Here is a 14,986-nt window from a genome sequence, read left to right on the forward strand (position 1 = left end):
CCTACTCAAATCTCCAAAGCAGGGCAAAGCAGGACACTAGGACTCAGAGTCTAGTGGAGTTCAATCTACTGAAATATTTCTGATCCCAGTCATTTCTGTTCTTAGTAATGAAAAGTAATTGAATTTAAACTTTTTTATAAGTTGTAACAAGAACGAGCATGTAAGGAAAATAGATTTTGCCAATAGTCCCAGCTGTGGTAGCAACAGGCCCACTAACAGCAATGGTAGAATAATTTTTAGTTTCTACACAAGCTAAAAATGAGAAATGTCTATAATCTCAGCGTGTAGAAATCTAAAGCAAAAGGATTTTAAATTAAGGCCAGCCTAGGTATCATGGGGAGACCAATCTCAAATTGACAAGATGGAGCTGCTCCTGTCAGTCCTTCTAAAAGGACTGAAAAGCTGAGAGGTTCTGGAGAAATGGTTTTTATGCACAGTAACTGACCCTACCTGAATGTATCCTAACCCTGGTTCCTACTTGTATTGTTTATTATATCTGCTTCAGATGCAGGCAAGTTTTACCTTCAGATTGAGGTGTTAAAAACGAAGAGTAAGGAAAGGTGACTAACTTCTCTGGCAGAAACACATGTATTTTAGACAGACACTTGGGCTCCTGTCTTTGGCTATGAGGCTATTGAAAGAAAGGAATGCAAAAAAAGAAGGAATTCCCAGGAATCTTCTTCTGGGAGAAGTCTACATGTACCCAGAGGAAGAAGTCATCTCCTGGATAAAGATTTACAGTTTGTCAGATGACCTCACAGGATACACTAACTTTGAAAGAGGCACTTGGATCTGGGACAATGATGGGCACAGGACCATACCTTGGTTAGATTGCATCATTATGCACATCTCTTGCTTTCTATTGAAATCATTCCTTGTGGTCAGAACCCCAAAGATAGATGTGTGCGTGTGTGTGCGTGTGTGTGTGTGTGTGTGTGTGTGTGTGTGTGTGTGTGTGTGTGTTTTGGAAGGTGTCACTGGATCTCTGGCCTCTTCCTAGGGTGTCCACCTTGAACAAATAATTTCCTTTCTGCTTTTCATTGTTAAAAAAAAAAGACAAAGGGCATTGCTTTTGAGCATCTTCCTACTACATAGGAATATTTAACGAAAGCTTTGGGTACTAATAGTACCTATTATAGTACCAGCTCAACACAGGTTTTGATGTGCACGACTTAATTGTTTTGCTACTAGAGGAAGTTTCTATTGCTAACTATGAACAGCTTGTTTACTTGTTTCTGTTGTAACAAATACTTTGGGAGTTCTGATTTGCAGTTTTCAGTGTGTGTGAGGCAGGTGGGAATGGCTGAGTACAGATTTTATCTATTGTAGGTATCACATATCTGTGCTAATAGCTACAATTGATGAATTAATAAAATCTCTGCAAATGAGTAATATTGGAATATAGGGAAGGCATTCTGTATCTAGTGTCACTTAGTATGTGTGTGTGTGTGTGTGTGTGTGTGTGTGTGTTTGTGTGTGTTTATGTGTGTGTATGTGTGTGTGTATTCCAGATATATATAACACAGACAGATAATGATGATGCAAACTACACATCTGATGTAGAGAAAAGAGATGTTTTTGTTGTGGTTTTGTTTTATTTAAAAGGAAAAAGCAGCATCTCATTCCACTTTATCAGAAGTCTCAAAAAGTTTACAGTCTTATACTACTATAATTATCCAGGTCACTTCTAGTTAAGTGCCTTCCCCCATCTTAAACTGAATGTCTCCACAGATTGTCATCTTTATTTCTTTACTATTAAGAAATTCTTTAATAATGTTGTCCATATTCTTTAGAAAGTACTAGGCAGAAAATTGGGGTATCATTAACTGGGGAAGTGAGGGCAAGAAGAATAAAATAGAAAAATGAATCCAGCAAGCTGGAAGATTATGCATCAAGTAATATTTAGAATCCAGAGAGGACAAAACACACTTAGAACACCATGAACTAGGACTGGAAGCCATCACCGAACAAATGCTATTTAGAGCTGACCTAAGCAGGCCCCTCAAGAAGAGCCAGCGGCAGTCCAGAGAAGTCATCCTGGAGCTGAGAAGGCAGATTTTGAGAATACAGGAGGCAAAGATCACTTCCTCTTCCTCATCTCATAACTGCTTAAATTGTTACTTTCATGGATTAATCAGTCACTACAGATTCACTTAGCAAACATCTTGTTTTTAGCAGTGTAGACTATTAGGGAGAGATGAGAATCACATGGTCTTGCCATGTAGGAGTTCACAGGGTCACGAGGACACAGGAGAAAACCATTAGATCTACTTGTAGTACAAAACACAAACAAACAGGACAAGGATAAAATCAAGTGGGGTGGGTGTTAGGTGGCTGGACTACCAGTCTCACTGGCTGTTAGATTTTGAACAGGAAACTGGCCCTACTGACTTTCTAACTTGGAAGTGATGATGGCAGTGTCATGTCACAGAACATTTTACTTGAGTCCCTACTCCCTGTTCATCAGGGCTTCAAAGAAAGGGCAAAGAGTACCAAGTGATGTCAGGCTTGTGGGAAGGTATATAGGGAGGATGTGAGTCATTTCTTGAATGACTGAGTCTCTGATGCCAGCTATTCTCAACAGACTTGCTCATCTTTTCTCCAACTTTGTTATTTCCTTTCCTTCTGCATTTTATCTCTGTGTCACTGGTCACCCACTGGCCAGTATACTAAGGTTCTCTGGTTGTAAGCACAGAAAGCCACTCAAGTTAGAGGTAGAGAAACCCTGATTTTACTGTCAGGCTAAATGGTATAGGGGGAGCAATGAGGCAGGCCAGTTGAGGAGCTTGAACTGAGAACTAAGAATACTGAACTAGATGAATGAATACCATTGCACCTGGTCTTTGATGGAGAGATGCCTAGTGACAAGTAGCAAGATGGGTAGATGGAATGCACTAATATTCTATGGAATGCCAGACTGAATGACTTTACTAAATCCACTTTGATGACTAACAACATAAAGGAAAACAACACTGCACATGGAAGGAAGAGACATTATGTGCCATTTAGTCAAGAGGCAATGAAGTCTCTTAGGAATTGATGGTGCCACAAAGAAAAGTAGGTATCCCCTTGTAAAGGGCCTAGAATAGCGGCTGGCAGATACCAGGGGCTCCAGAATATGGGAATGAGTTCAACAAACTGATAAGTGAATAAAAACACAGATAAGCTTAATGAAGAAGAATTCCTAACTATGAGGTTATTTTACAAACTTACATAATCACTTGAATAAAACATAAAAGCTTTAAATTTGTCTGATGCCCAGAGTACTAGAAGGTGCCTCAAAGCTCCATGATAGAATGAGTTACTAGGGTTTCATGAAGGACCTTCACTCATCTCTGCATTCAATATTTATTAGCTTACATGGGCCAAGCACTTACTACTAAAAGATATGGAAAATCTTTGTTGATATTTTAAACTCAGAGTTGTTGGGTCTAGCAGATGAACCTAGCTGACTTGATTTCTATCTCATCACTGTAGGGCACAATCTGATTTGTGAATCAAATGTTGAAATTGAGAGGTGTACAGTTTTGTTTCCATAGTCTCTGAGGGATATATATATATATATATATATATATATATATATATATAGAGAGAGAGAGAGAGAGAGAGAGAGTATTTGGTACCCCAAGTTTATTATCACCAAGGTGAATTCCAGGCTTTATGGTTACTGGCTGATCCTCTAGAAGTAATTACATTATAGTTTTATATTATGCATCTGTTATTAGTCTACAGAACTGTATTGATTGAAATTCCCTTCATAGTCATCATGTGTGAGAAATGATACTGAATATCCAAGATCCATACAATTCTCATTACTTGTTTGGAATCCACACTCTCACGGTTCATTCAGGGGGGCTGTTTACCTGTTTGGGAACTGTTTAGGCCAATTTCTCTAAGACCAACAACATTGGTAAGCATCTGTACTTCTTATACAACATTCATTTTGAAATATTTAACTTTTAAAATTATTAGGGTTATTTTTATAGGGTACAATTATCTGAGCAAAACAAACTGCCATTTATTTAATATGATAGAACCAGTACAAAATTTAAAATATCCTAAACAGTGAAGGATATCATTAATCTAAAATGCCATATGTAACTATGTATGTATATATTTGTGTATGCAAATATGTTTGTATAAATACAATATGACTATATAAAATACATATCATAAGGTTATAAAGTACATGTAGATGAGAACAGAGTCCTTTTCTAAGGTCCAAATTGAATGATCAAATTAATTTGAGGCTCAATTTATAGATTATTTTTAATTATTTTAACACTAGAAGTAGTCCCTTATTTGTTTCATAAATTGTAATGGTATATATTTAACAAAGCTTTGAAGGTATTAGAAAATGTTTGAAACATTGGAAACTTCCCAGCATCTTCCCAGCAAAATGACAATTTGGCATGTTTATGTGTATGTGCATCCTAGCAGATATTAGAGTAGAAGACAGAGTAGCCCATGAGGTGTCAGAACCGACTCAACAGCTGTGTTCCACATACAGGCATATTCTGTGTATTAAGATATAACTGTCTATGCCACTATCCTATCTGCAACTATCAGATAAAGAATTATTGTTTTTTATACACTGGTTCAGATAGAAATGATTTTATGAGGTCAATATAGACAAAATTTCTGATAAAGTGCCATGAAGCAACTTGAAATTTCCAATTTTGAATTAGACTTTCCTCAAATGCTCACTGAGCACTCCTTGTGTGACAGGCACTGTGTTAAATCCTGGGAGTAGAAGACTGTACACAGTCACAGAGTTCCAGACAGAAGAACAGAAAATAAACAAATATCAGTTCTAACTCTCCAGTTTTCTAACTTCCCTTTTCACCTCTCTCTGAGAAATTACAAAGTACCAGGAAGACCAAGAATAAAATATTTAAATATGTTTGTTGATAAACTAGAGGTTCATACTAGCAACCATGAATGGGGAAAGCAAGGGTATCTAAGAGCCTGCTGCCTAAGGAATAGCTGCTGGAGATTCATGGGGAATATCAAACTTTTCTTCATAAAACCAAGAAATAAGAGTTTGAGAAACATAGAAGCAAACTTAATATATAGGTTCCAGTTCAAAACAGAATCATTATAACTTCACATGGTCTGGAGAGCTTCCAAATACCAGTTTTTAAAATTCCTGACAAAAACTGTGTCATGTATTGTTGCTATTCAAGATCATCCCCCGAGAACACAGAATTCAATTGGAAGAAACTCAAATATGGCAGTCTTTGAAACATTTAGGTGATTCTTAAAATGCAAAGAAATCATGATCACATCCAGTATGAGAACTTGGAGAGTGATTGGAACTTTAAAAAAAAAAGTTGGATTTTCTAATTGTTGAAAGAAGCATAAGTTCATGTGCCATAAGCAATATATTTCATGGAGGAAGTTCATCATGATTTTTAATAAGGATTAATTTTGAAGGATGTTCTATCATTCTTCATTTGTTTTCTCAAAACTTCCAAAACACATTAAATCAAAAGAATCAACTACTTCAACACACTTCTTTCAGGTATTGTTCAAGTCACCTCAGTCTATCAATCATAGTCAGCCTCATCCCCCTAGCTGGATAAATTGTAAGAACAGAAATCATTTTAACAATATGGAATAAGAAAAACTCATTTATTGAATCATTTTATGTATCTATAGATTCTATCGGGCATGTTTACAGATCTGTAAGCATAGTATCACTACTGAAGAAATAATATTACTTCTTAAGAGAGTCTGTAATCTGGAGTTTATTCAAATCAGCATAGGATATGAAATTGAAAGTTAATTCACGACCTCTGAGTACTTTTTGTATACCAACCAGGAACTATACACTGCAAGTAACTTCAAGCATTAGTGTGAGGAATAGCAATATTATACATTCCATCTTTAGTGCATGCCACTATTAGAAACTACTGTCCTCATGGTATTAATTTGGATCACTATTACTCTTTCTCATTGATCAATATTTGGTCATACTAAGAATACAGAATTCATACAAAGTAGACAGAAACAGACACACATTTATCCTGAGCAAGATTACAGAGATGTTACATCTTTAAATATACAGAATGCCTTTCTTTCTAATGTGACAAGAATGAATGAGATGAATGAAAGAATCCCTAAGTAAATAAGGTATTTTCCTTACCGGAATGAATGCATGTTGCATAGCTTCTTCACATTGTTTTAAGGAAGCAATCGTATCCCACAAAAGCTGATAATTCTCAGCTCGGGAAGCACTTGGCCGTTGCATATCGAAAGCTGCTAACATTCAAACTGAGCTCAAAGAACCCAGTTGAAGAAGGAAAAAAAAAACCCTGCAGATCTGTTACATAAACTTCTTAATTAGATCGGCTACCCAAACTGCTATCTTAAGACTTTAAAAAAAGTTAATCAGAACATTTCTTTGGGGGGATAACTGGGCAAGACTTGAATAGAGACAGATGTTTTCATTGGGAAGTATTTTCTTTCCCACACTTGTGAGAAGCAATCCTATCAGTGTTCCCCTGTCTTCATATGGGTCTGGCAAAACTGCACATACCATAAGTGTGTGTGTGGGAAGAAGTAGGAGGGAGAGAGTGGTGAAAAATACTTCTACCACAAGCTTTGGGTGGCAGGCTACAGAGGTAGAATTTGAGTGAAAAATAGTAAAATGGCAGCAAGTGGATAATATACACACGTGCATGTATATAGGCAGGTACCTGAACTTGTCTGCTATGTGAGAAACGCATGCACACTTACAGTGCCTTTAAGTATCTCCATCTCTCATCTAAGTTAACACAGAACTGATTTAATTCTTTTGTAGTGGACTATCGCCTTTCAACAGTACAAGTTCCTCTTCTGAGATGATCCCTTAAAGACTAGTCAGAAAGCTTATGATAATTAAATAAGGTCAGAGGTATATTTTAGAATTTAAAAGTAGTTAGAAGAACTCTGTGCTGCTTGTGCATAAGGAAACAGTCATATTTATTTCTTGTTTTAGATAGCATTCAGAGAGATAATGTAAGAACAGCCCTAACTTTGTGCATTTTTGAGACCTAAGAGATGTCTGCACAGAGCCAGAATGTGTTCATTCCAAAGAAATATGTTTGTGTACTTTACCAACAAAAGACTAGCATAGTCACTAAGCAGAATATGAATAGACTTTCAAGATATATTATATTCTGATTTTCTTTCACCAGAGACAGCAGCCTGCCATGGTCTCTAAGGGTTCGCTGAGGTAGGGGGAAAGCATTTTGAAGAAAATGCTGAGTTGTAGCAAGATGGTAAGGAACACAGATGCTCAAAGCTAGCTTCACAGCCAACAGTGACAATATTTATTGATGCATTGTGAGAGGGAAAAGGTGAATGGAGAAAAATATATAACATAATAAATACACTGTACATTCAAATAGTGTAAAGCAAGGTGTAAGTGTAGGTAGTAGCCTGATAACACAAATGAAAGATTCTTGCTGTCTTATTTTTGGAAGACCTGCATGATTTGGGTTACCTAGTTTTTCTGCCTCTGTACCATGGTGATGGCGCATTTGTGCATACTAATGACCTTGTAGTATAAAAGTCCCCTAAACTGATGCCCAGACTCTCATATCTCATTTACTATATATAAATATATGATATATTATATAGTATATGTATATATTATGTTACATATAATATATATTTTAAATTGAAGGAACAGGAGATACAACTGACCCTTCAGGACTTCCTACTTGGGCAAATTGGTAGGAAGAATTTTTTCCTCAGTATTGTGAGCATCCACCATACGGCTATTGCCATCAGTCAGTTTGCTTTTCAATATCAATTCAACCAACCTTTTCTTTTCCTCATTCATGGTGTTCTGTTCAGCTCACACCCACAGTCCCTCCTCTGCCTTCATTCCTGCCCTTATCCACTCCCATCTGCCCCAGCCACATGCTGCTGCTTCAGGCACTGTGGCTGGCCAGCCCACCACTTCCCGAAAATATTCCCTCACTAGTAAAGGTTCTGAATTTCTCAGGCAGTGACTGGAAAGTAAGTGTTTTTGTTTTAAAGTCATCCTCCAGAATCCTAACTTGTCTTTTCTAATTTCCTTGAGCAAAACAGCAGCATTATTTTAGGGTGCAGTTTCTGAGGCTCATTCATACCCTTTATTCTAGACACCTTATCAATAATGTGACAAGAAGCTCCAAAAGGTCCCATTTTTCTTAATCTTTGTAAAAAAAAAAAGTTAGAGAATTCACAATCTACCTGTAGAAAGTAAACACGAAAATGTTCTCCAAATCACTCTTAACTCATCTATTCACTTAATTTATAACCATATGAAGTATCTCCTGTGTGCAATACTTGGTGATAATTCTTTGAGTAAATGGATATAGAAAAAGTTGAATCCATTCTTTTTTATTATTAAGAGATTTTTTATTTATTTTACATATCAACCACAAATTCCCCTCTACTCCCTCCTCCTGCCCCCCAGCTTTTCCCCCAGCTCCCCCACCTTCCCACCTCCTCCAAGGCAAGGTCTCCCATGAGGAGTCAGCAAAGTCTGGTGCATTCAGTTGAAGCAGATCCAAGACACTCTTCCCTGAGTCAAGGCTGCACAAAGTGTCCCACCATAGGTACTGGGCTCCAAAAAGCCAGCTCATGCACTAGGGACAGGTCTGGGGGCCCCCTAAACAGTTCAAGCTAAACAACTGTCTTGCCTATCCAGAGGGCCTAGTCCAGTACCATGGGGCTTCTCAGCTATTGGTGCATAGTTCATGGATTTCCACTAATTTGGCTTGCCATGTCTGTACATCTTCCCATGATGATCTTGATGTGTAAAGCAAAGGATAACCAGACTGCAAACCACAGCTCTAGGGAGGCTAGCAAGCAGGTAGGACCCTAGGAAGGGTGCATGGATTGCTCAGTGAAGGAGAAATAGATGAGATCTACATGAGCAAATTGGGGGTGGGGCGGGTAATGGAGGGCAAGGGATGGGGGATGAGAACATAGGGGAACAGGAGGTTCGAGCTGGAACAGGGACAGAGTAGGAGAGCAAGGAAAGAGATACCATGATAAATGAAGACATCATGGGAATGGGGAGAAACAGAGTGCTGGAGAATTCATAAGGATGACACTACCTTAGACTACTGGCAGTAGTCCAGAGGATGCCTAAACTGGCTTATTCCAGTGATCAGATGGCTGAATACCCTAACTGTCATCATAGAGCCCTCATCCAGTGACTGATGGAAGCAGAGGCAGAGATCCACAGCCAGGCGCCAGGCCGAGCTCCAGGAGTCCAGTTGATGAGAACGAGGAGAGATTCCATGAATCCATTCTTAAGGAACATTAAGTGCAATAGGAAGGATCATGGATTGATACAAACAAAAAGACAAGTCTAAACATCTAAGTGATAAAGAACAGGCATCCTAAACTAATCTCACAGCGATTGAAACCAAACTAAACATCCCCAGGACATCACATGGGTTCATGAAGACTCCAAACTAGGCTAGAGCCTGAAGTTGAATAAGTTGAATAAGTTGAATAAAGAAATAGAATATGCAGAGGCAGGTTGGGGAAAGGGACATTGGAAGGGAGTGAAAGGATGCAGAGTGGAAAGGGGACATTGATAGTGTTTTGAAGGAACATGACACCATGAGGGAAATCTGCACACCAAGGACTATTTAGCTTAACATTCAGATTTGGGCTGGAGCCAAGGCTATCATTATTATATTATTACTTAAAGTTTTGTTTAAATTTTAAAATTGTCTTTATTTGTGAGAATTTCATACAAGTATACAACTAAATATGATCATGTCTACCCCAATTTCCACCTTCCAAATCCCTTCTTGTCCCCTAAAATGTGTCCTCTTCCTAACTTCATGGCTCTATTTAATAACACACTAGTACAAGGGGAGGTACCTAGTCTTACTGCGACTTGATGATGTTCATAGGAGGCCTGTCCTTTTCTGAATAGAAATGGAAGAGGAGTGGATGGGAAGGGGCAGAGAAGGGGTGGGGGCATGAACCGGGAGGAGAAGAGGAAGGGGAAACTGTGGTCAGAATGTTAAAAAAAAATAATTAAAAAAATTAACTCACTAAGACCAGTTAGTGCTATACCCCAGCACCATATACAAAGAGGTGTGCATTTAAGTGCTTTCTGCTGGTGACTGTTTTCCCTGTATTTTACTTGTGGCAAAAATGAAGTAACAGGGCCTAGATTCTCTCAACTAAAATAACCTAAACCAAAATGAGCTGCCTGGTTGACTAGATTCCAAGGATGGACACAAAACTACAAATAGCAATGAACACCTAGATAAAGAAAAAAGATGCCCCTTCTTCATCTTTCTCTTGCAGATAGAATTTCCATACACCATGCAGGGGGGAGTTCATTGTAGCCCCATGCACATTTATTGAAAAGATAAAGTGGGATTTATGAAGAGAGAAAGCATGAAGGAAAAGTTATTCTTATACCAATCTACATGGAGATAGTGCAAGAAAATCAACACCAAAATTTCCCCATGGATATAGGTGAAATTCTTTTAAAACAAAATTTTAGCAAATTTAGTCCAATGATAAGTAAAAAAAGGCAATGAATGATGAGCAATCAGGTGTTAAACTGGCAGCATAAAGATGGTTAACATCTGAAAATGAAGCATATAAATCACTTTATTAAGATTTTTAGCCGGGTGGTGGTGGTGGTGGTGGTGGTGGTGGTGGTGGTGGTGCACGCCTTTAATCCCAGCACTCGGGAGGCAGAGCCAGGTGGATCTGTGAGTTCGAGGCCAGCCTGGGCTACCAACTGAGCTCTAGGAAAGGCGCAAAGCTACGCAGAGAAACCCTGTCTCGAAAAACCAAAAAAAAAAAAAAAAAAAAAAAAGATTTTAAAAGAAAAAAGACAAATGGTAGCTCACCATCATGATAAACACAGAAGGGATATTTTACAAAAGTTAATATCTATTCCTCACTTAGAAACAAAACTGGGACAAGAATCTTCCTTCTCACTACTTCACTCCTTCTCATCAACATTGCTTGCGAGGTTCTAGGTAATGCAACACAGCAAGAGAAAGAAATAAAATTGAAAAATAAAATATGTTTGCTTACAGATTGTATAAACATGTATGCAGAAAATCCCAGAAAGTCTGAAGGGAAGCTACTTAAAATTCTAAGCAATTTTAATAAGCCTGCAAAATATAAGCTTAACACATAATGGGTAGACAAAAGGAAATAAATGATGCTTTCATCATGATAAAAAATGTCATAGAAAGATATGCACAATCCACCTGCACTGTAAAGATGTATGAATGAAGTGTGTGTGTGTGTGTGTGTGTGTGTGTGTGTGTGTGTGTGTGTGTGTGTGTGTGTGAACATGCTAGAGACTGAATGTAGGGACTTTCCTTTGCCAAGAAAGGACTATACAATTAAGTTATCGCCTAGTCTTAAAGAATAAAATTCAAAGGTGTATTTCAGTAATGATACAGTTGTACTGAAAATTGACTCATAGATCTAACACAATCCCAACCCAAATCCCAGAAGTTATGAGACACCATTGAAAAAGAAAATGAAAGAAGAAGAAGAAGAAGAAGAAGAAGAAGAAGAAGAAGAAGAAGAAGAAGAAGAAGAAACTAACAAAAAAAAACACTACAAGATTCTTGACTTATGAAGTAAAGATGACCAAAATAGTCTGTGATAGCATCAAGGTAGATACACAGATCTGCAGACAGCAGATCTGCAACAAAGATACAGGGCCATTCAGTGGAGAAAAGGCCAACTTTTAAAAATAATAAAATATTGGTTATCCAGTATGCAAAACAACAAACTTTAATCTCCATATCTTCTTTTAAATATATTATACACCTGCATGAAAACTCCAAATAAAGAGTCCAAAAGGAACTATAAGAGAAAATTGTCATGATCCTGGATTAGCTGTAACACCTAAAGCACAATCAATAAGGAAAAAAAACTGGTAAGGCAAACGTGGTTAAATTAAAAGTTACTGTTATTCGAAAATAGTGTTAAAGAAACATACTGTTGGTCAAAAACAACAAAACCTGCAATGACTCCTAATGATATTCTGCGGTAGTCAAAGATCAATTCACTGCTTAGCTATCATCAGAAATTCTTTCTCCTGAAACGGATGGGAACAATAAAGACCAGATACAATGCAGAGAGTGAGAGATCTTGGAACACTCAGCACTAAATAAGATGTCTCTAGCAAATCCCTCCCCTCAGAACTCAAGGAACCCCACAGAAGAGGAGGCAGAAAGAATGTTAGAGCCAGACGGGATGAAGAACACTTAGAAAGCAAAGCTCTTTAAATCAACATTAGCAAAGCTCACATGAACTCACTAAGATACAAACTATATGGAAAGGACCTGCATGGATCTGCATGGGGTCCTCACAGTATATATTATGACTTTCTGGTTTAGTGTTTTTATGGGATTCCTGAGTGTGCAAACGAGTGGGTCTCTGATTTGTGTGCCTTCTCTTGGGCTCTTTCCCTTCCTTCTGTTTGGTTGTTTTGCTCAACTTTTATGTGATAGTTTTTATTTTATCTTATTATATTTTATTTTGTTCAAATTTATTATTATCCCTCAGAAGCCTGTTTTTTTTTTTTCTGAGAGACAGTAAGAGAGTGGATCCTGATCGGAGATGGGGTGCAGAGGGGCTGGGAGGAGTAAAGGGAGGGGGAAATGTAATCAGGCTATATTATGTAAGAGAAGAATATATTTTCATAGAAGAAAAAAAGAAACAGACAAGCCATTGAATACAAGAAAATACTTCAAGTCACGTATTTGATTGTGGGCATGTCTATGACATAGACAGAGAAACTCAAAAGAAACATTCAGAAAAAAAGAGAGAACAATCAAGTTAGACTAAGATCTGCATAGGTAATTCAACCTTGTATATATACAAGCATCAAGAAAGCATGGGGAAGTGAAGAGGAGAGTAAATTATTATGTAAACTTATTAAATTCATAGTGAGGTGTGTGACATGCCTAGTGAAATCACTAAAGGTAGAACATATCAAGTAAAGATACAGTAGTTCAGAATTCTAATATATTGTGAGACTGTATTATGGTACAAGCCCTTCAGAACAGTTCAGTGGTTGTTTGAAAATCTAAATGTAATCCCATTCTGTAAGTTAAGTATTAGACTCTTAGAAGTCATTTACCCAAGAGAAATGAAAGCATATGAGCAGTTGGATATCTACAAATATTTGTAGTTATTTATTTTTTAATACCCTCAAAATGAACAACACAGCCAACAGTTAGCAGATAAACAATGTGTGTTATACTCACACAGTGGATATTATTCTGCAACAAGAAGGTCCAAACTATTGATATATGTAACAAAATGGATATATCTAAAAAAAATCAAAGGGTGAATGAACCTATAATTCTAGTGCAGGTGACAGAATGGAGAACAGTAGTTGCCTGGGACTTGGGGTAGAGGAGGTACAGGAGGAAGCTGGATAGATCACAAAGGGGAATGAAGAAATTTTGGGGCGATCAATAAAATCACTATCTTGAATAAATGGTTACATATGTCAAAACTTATCAAGGTGTACTTTGCTGAAGCTATTTTAAATTTTTTTCTTTAAAAGTTCCTGGAACCATTAGAAAGTCTCACACTCCTGAGTTTTTATCCTAAGTGACAAGTTTTTCATCATTTTATGTTATAATCTTGTAATTTAACCATTTATCTCTGGGAAAGGTGGCAGGGAGAGAGATTTAGGAAACAATAGCCTTCCAGCAGTAAGGGGAGCAAAGGGAACATGAGAACTGGACTAAGCTTTCACTTTGGAGACAATCCTAGCTCTTACCTTATAAAAGAGTTGAGGATTAAATGAGTTACTATTTGGAAAGCTGCAGCAGCTCTGATTCATGACACATAGTAAGTGCCATTAACTTCTATGAAATTAATTTATCTTATTTAGTAAATAATAATTACATGATTAATATTACTTCTTTTCTTCTAGCTCAATATATATTTAACCAATGATCAATAATTATTCTGATAATTAATGATTCATCTTTCTTAATGACTAATTTCAGAGAGCAGAAGCCCATGTATAGCAAGCATCAGTACAATGCCTGAGAAGAGAAGGCATTTCTTATGGATTTGATGATATTGTTATTATTAATTGAACCGTATTTTAATATATTTACCAGGGTCTTATGAATTTACAACAATTTACTGAATATTTGGCCATTGTTTTGTATATTTAAGATTCTGACATCTCAGCTCCATTAATATATACATATAAATATATATGTAGTTCACTTAAGATTTTACCCTAGTAAAATCATGAGAACCAAACCCCATCAAAATGGGGGTCACTCCCTTTTAAATTGGAGAAAGTATGCTGAGTCCAGTGTTAACTAAGACCATTGATGCCTTTTGTCCTTCAGAAGTCTGAATTGCACTTTTCAGCATTATGAAAGCTAGCCAGCTGGGAGAAAGATTCCCGGCCAGTTCAAGATTCAGTTCTCTATGTTCTACAGCTGAAGTGCATGGTTCATCAACAATAGGGTCTTATTATCTAGTTGCAGTGGTCAAGTGAGAACAACTGCTAGATCTGTGTTGTTTTGGTGTCTCTGGGGCCTTTGAGAGGAGTGAATCATGGGGAGGTAATTTGTGCTTGCTACTGAAATTCCATTTAATAACTCATATCTGCTGGGGCCAGTACTGTTCACCCATGAATACTGTATGCTGGGTGTTTAAACAAGAATGTGGGAAGGGGTTTGGAGAAATGAGGATTTCAGAGTGTGGTAACCAAAACTAAAGATATATGAAGCCTCCTGGTTTTTATTTGTTTGTTTTGTTTTAATTTAGATTTTACTTCTGCCCTGCATTGTAGGCGGCTTGGAATATACTAGATAACAGTACCGTTCCTTTGTCTACTTGTGACAACAGACATCACCAAATGTCACTGGGGAACAATATCATATCCATTGGAGAACCATACCAACTTTTCATGACTTACAAACTTCTTTTTTGGTTACTTTCATGAGGGAGGTGTTTA

At 37.3% G+C, this 14,986-nt stretch overlaps 1 protein-coding gene across 23 annotated transcripts in view; it reads right to left on the reverse strand.

Annotated features, from left to right (window-relative positions):
- Positions 1–14,986, reverse strand: part of Dlg2 (discs large MAGUK scaffold protein 2) — a 1,876,145-nt gene that overhangs the window by 695,982 nt on the left and 1,165,177 nt on the right. For 3 of the 23 annotated variants that reach the window (XM_028873400.2, XM_037207298.1, XM_028873396.2), the window contains exon 1: positions 6,149–6,295. The exons of the other annotated variants lie outside the window; for them this stretch is intronic. In XM_028873400.2, coding sequence (XP_028729233.1) covers positions 6,149–6,271 — 123 coding nt within the window. In that variant the 5' untranslated portion in view covers positions 6,272–6,295. Of the gene's footprint in view, positions 1–6,148; positions 6,296–14,986 lie in introns of those variants that run through there. 23 annotated transcript variants of the gene reach the window in all.

Source organism: Peromyscus leucopus, chromosome 1, assembly GCF_004664715.2.
Source record: "Peromyscus leucopus breed LL Stock chromosome 1, UCI_PerLeu_2.1, whole genome shotgun sequence".
Taxonomy (NCBI): Eukaryota; Metazoa; Chordata; class Mammalia; order Rodentia; family Cricetidae; genus Peromyscus; species Peromyscus leucopus.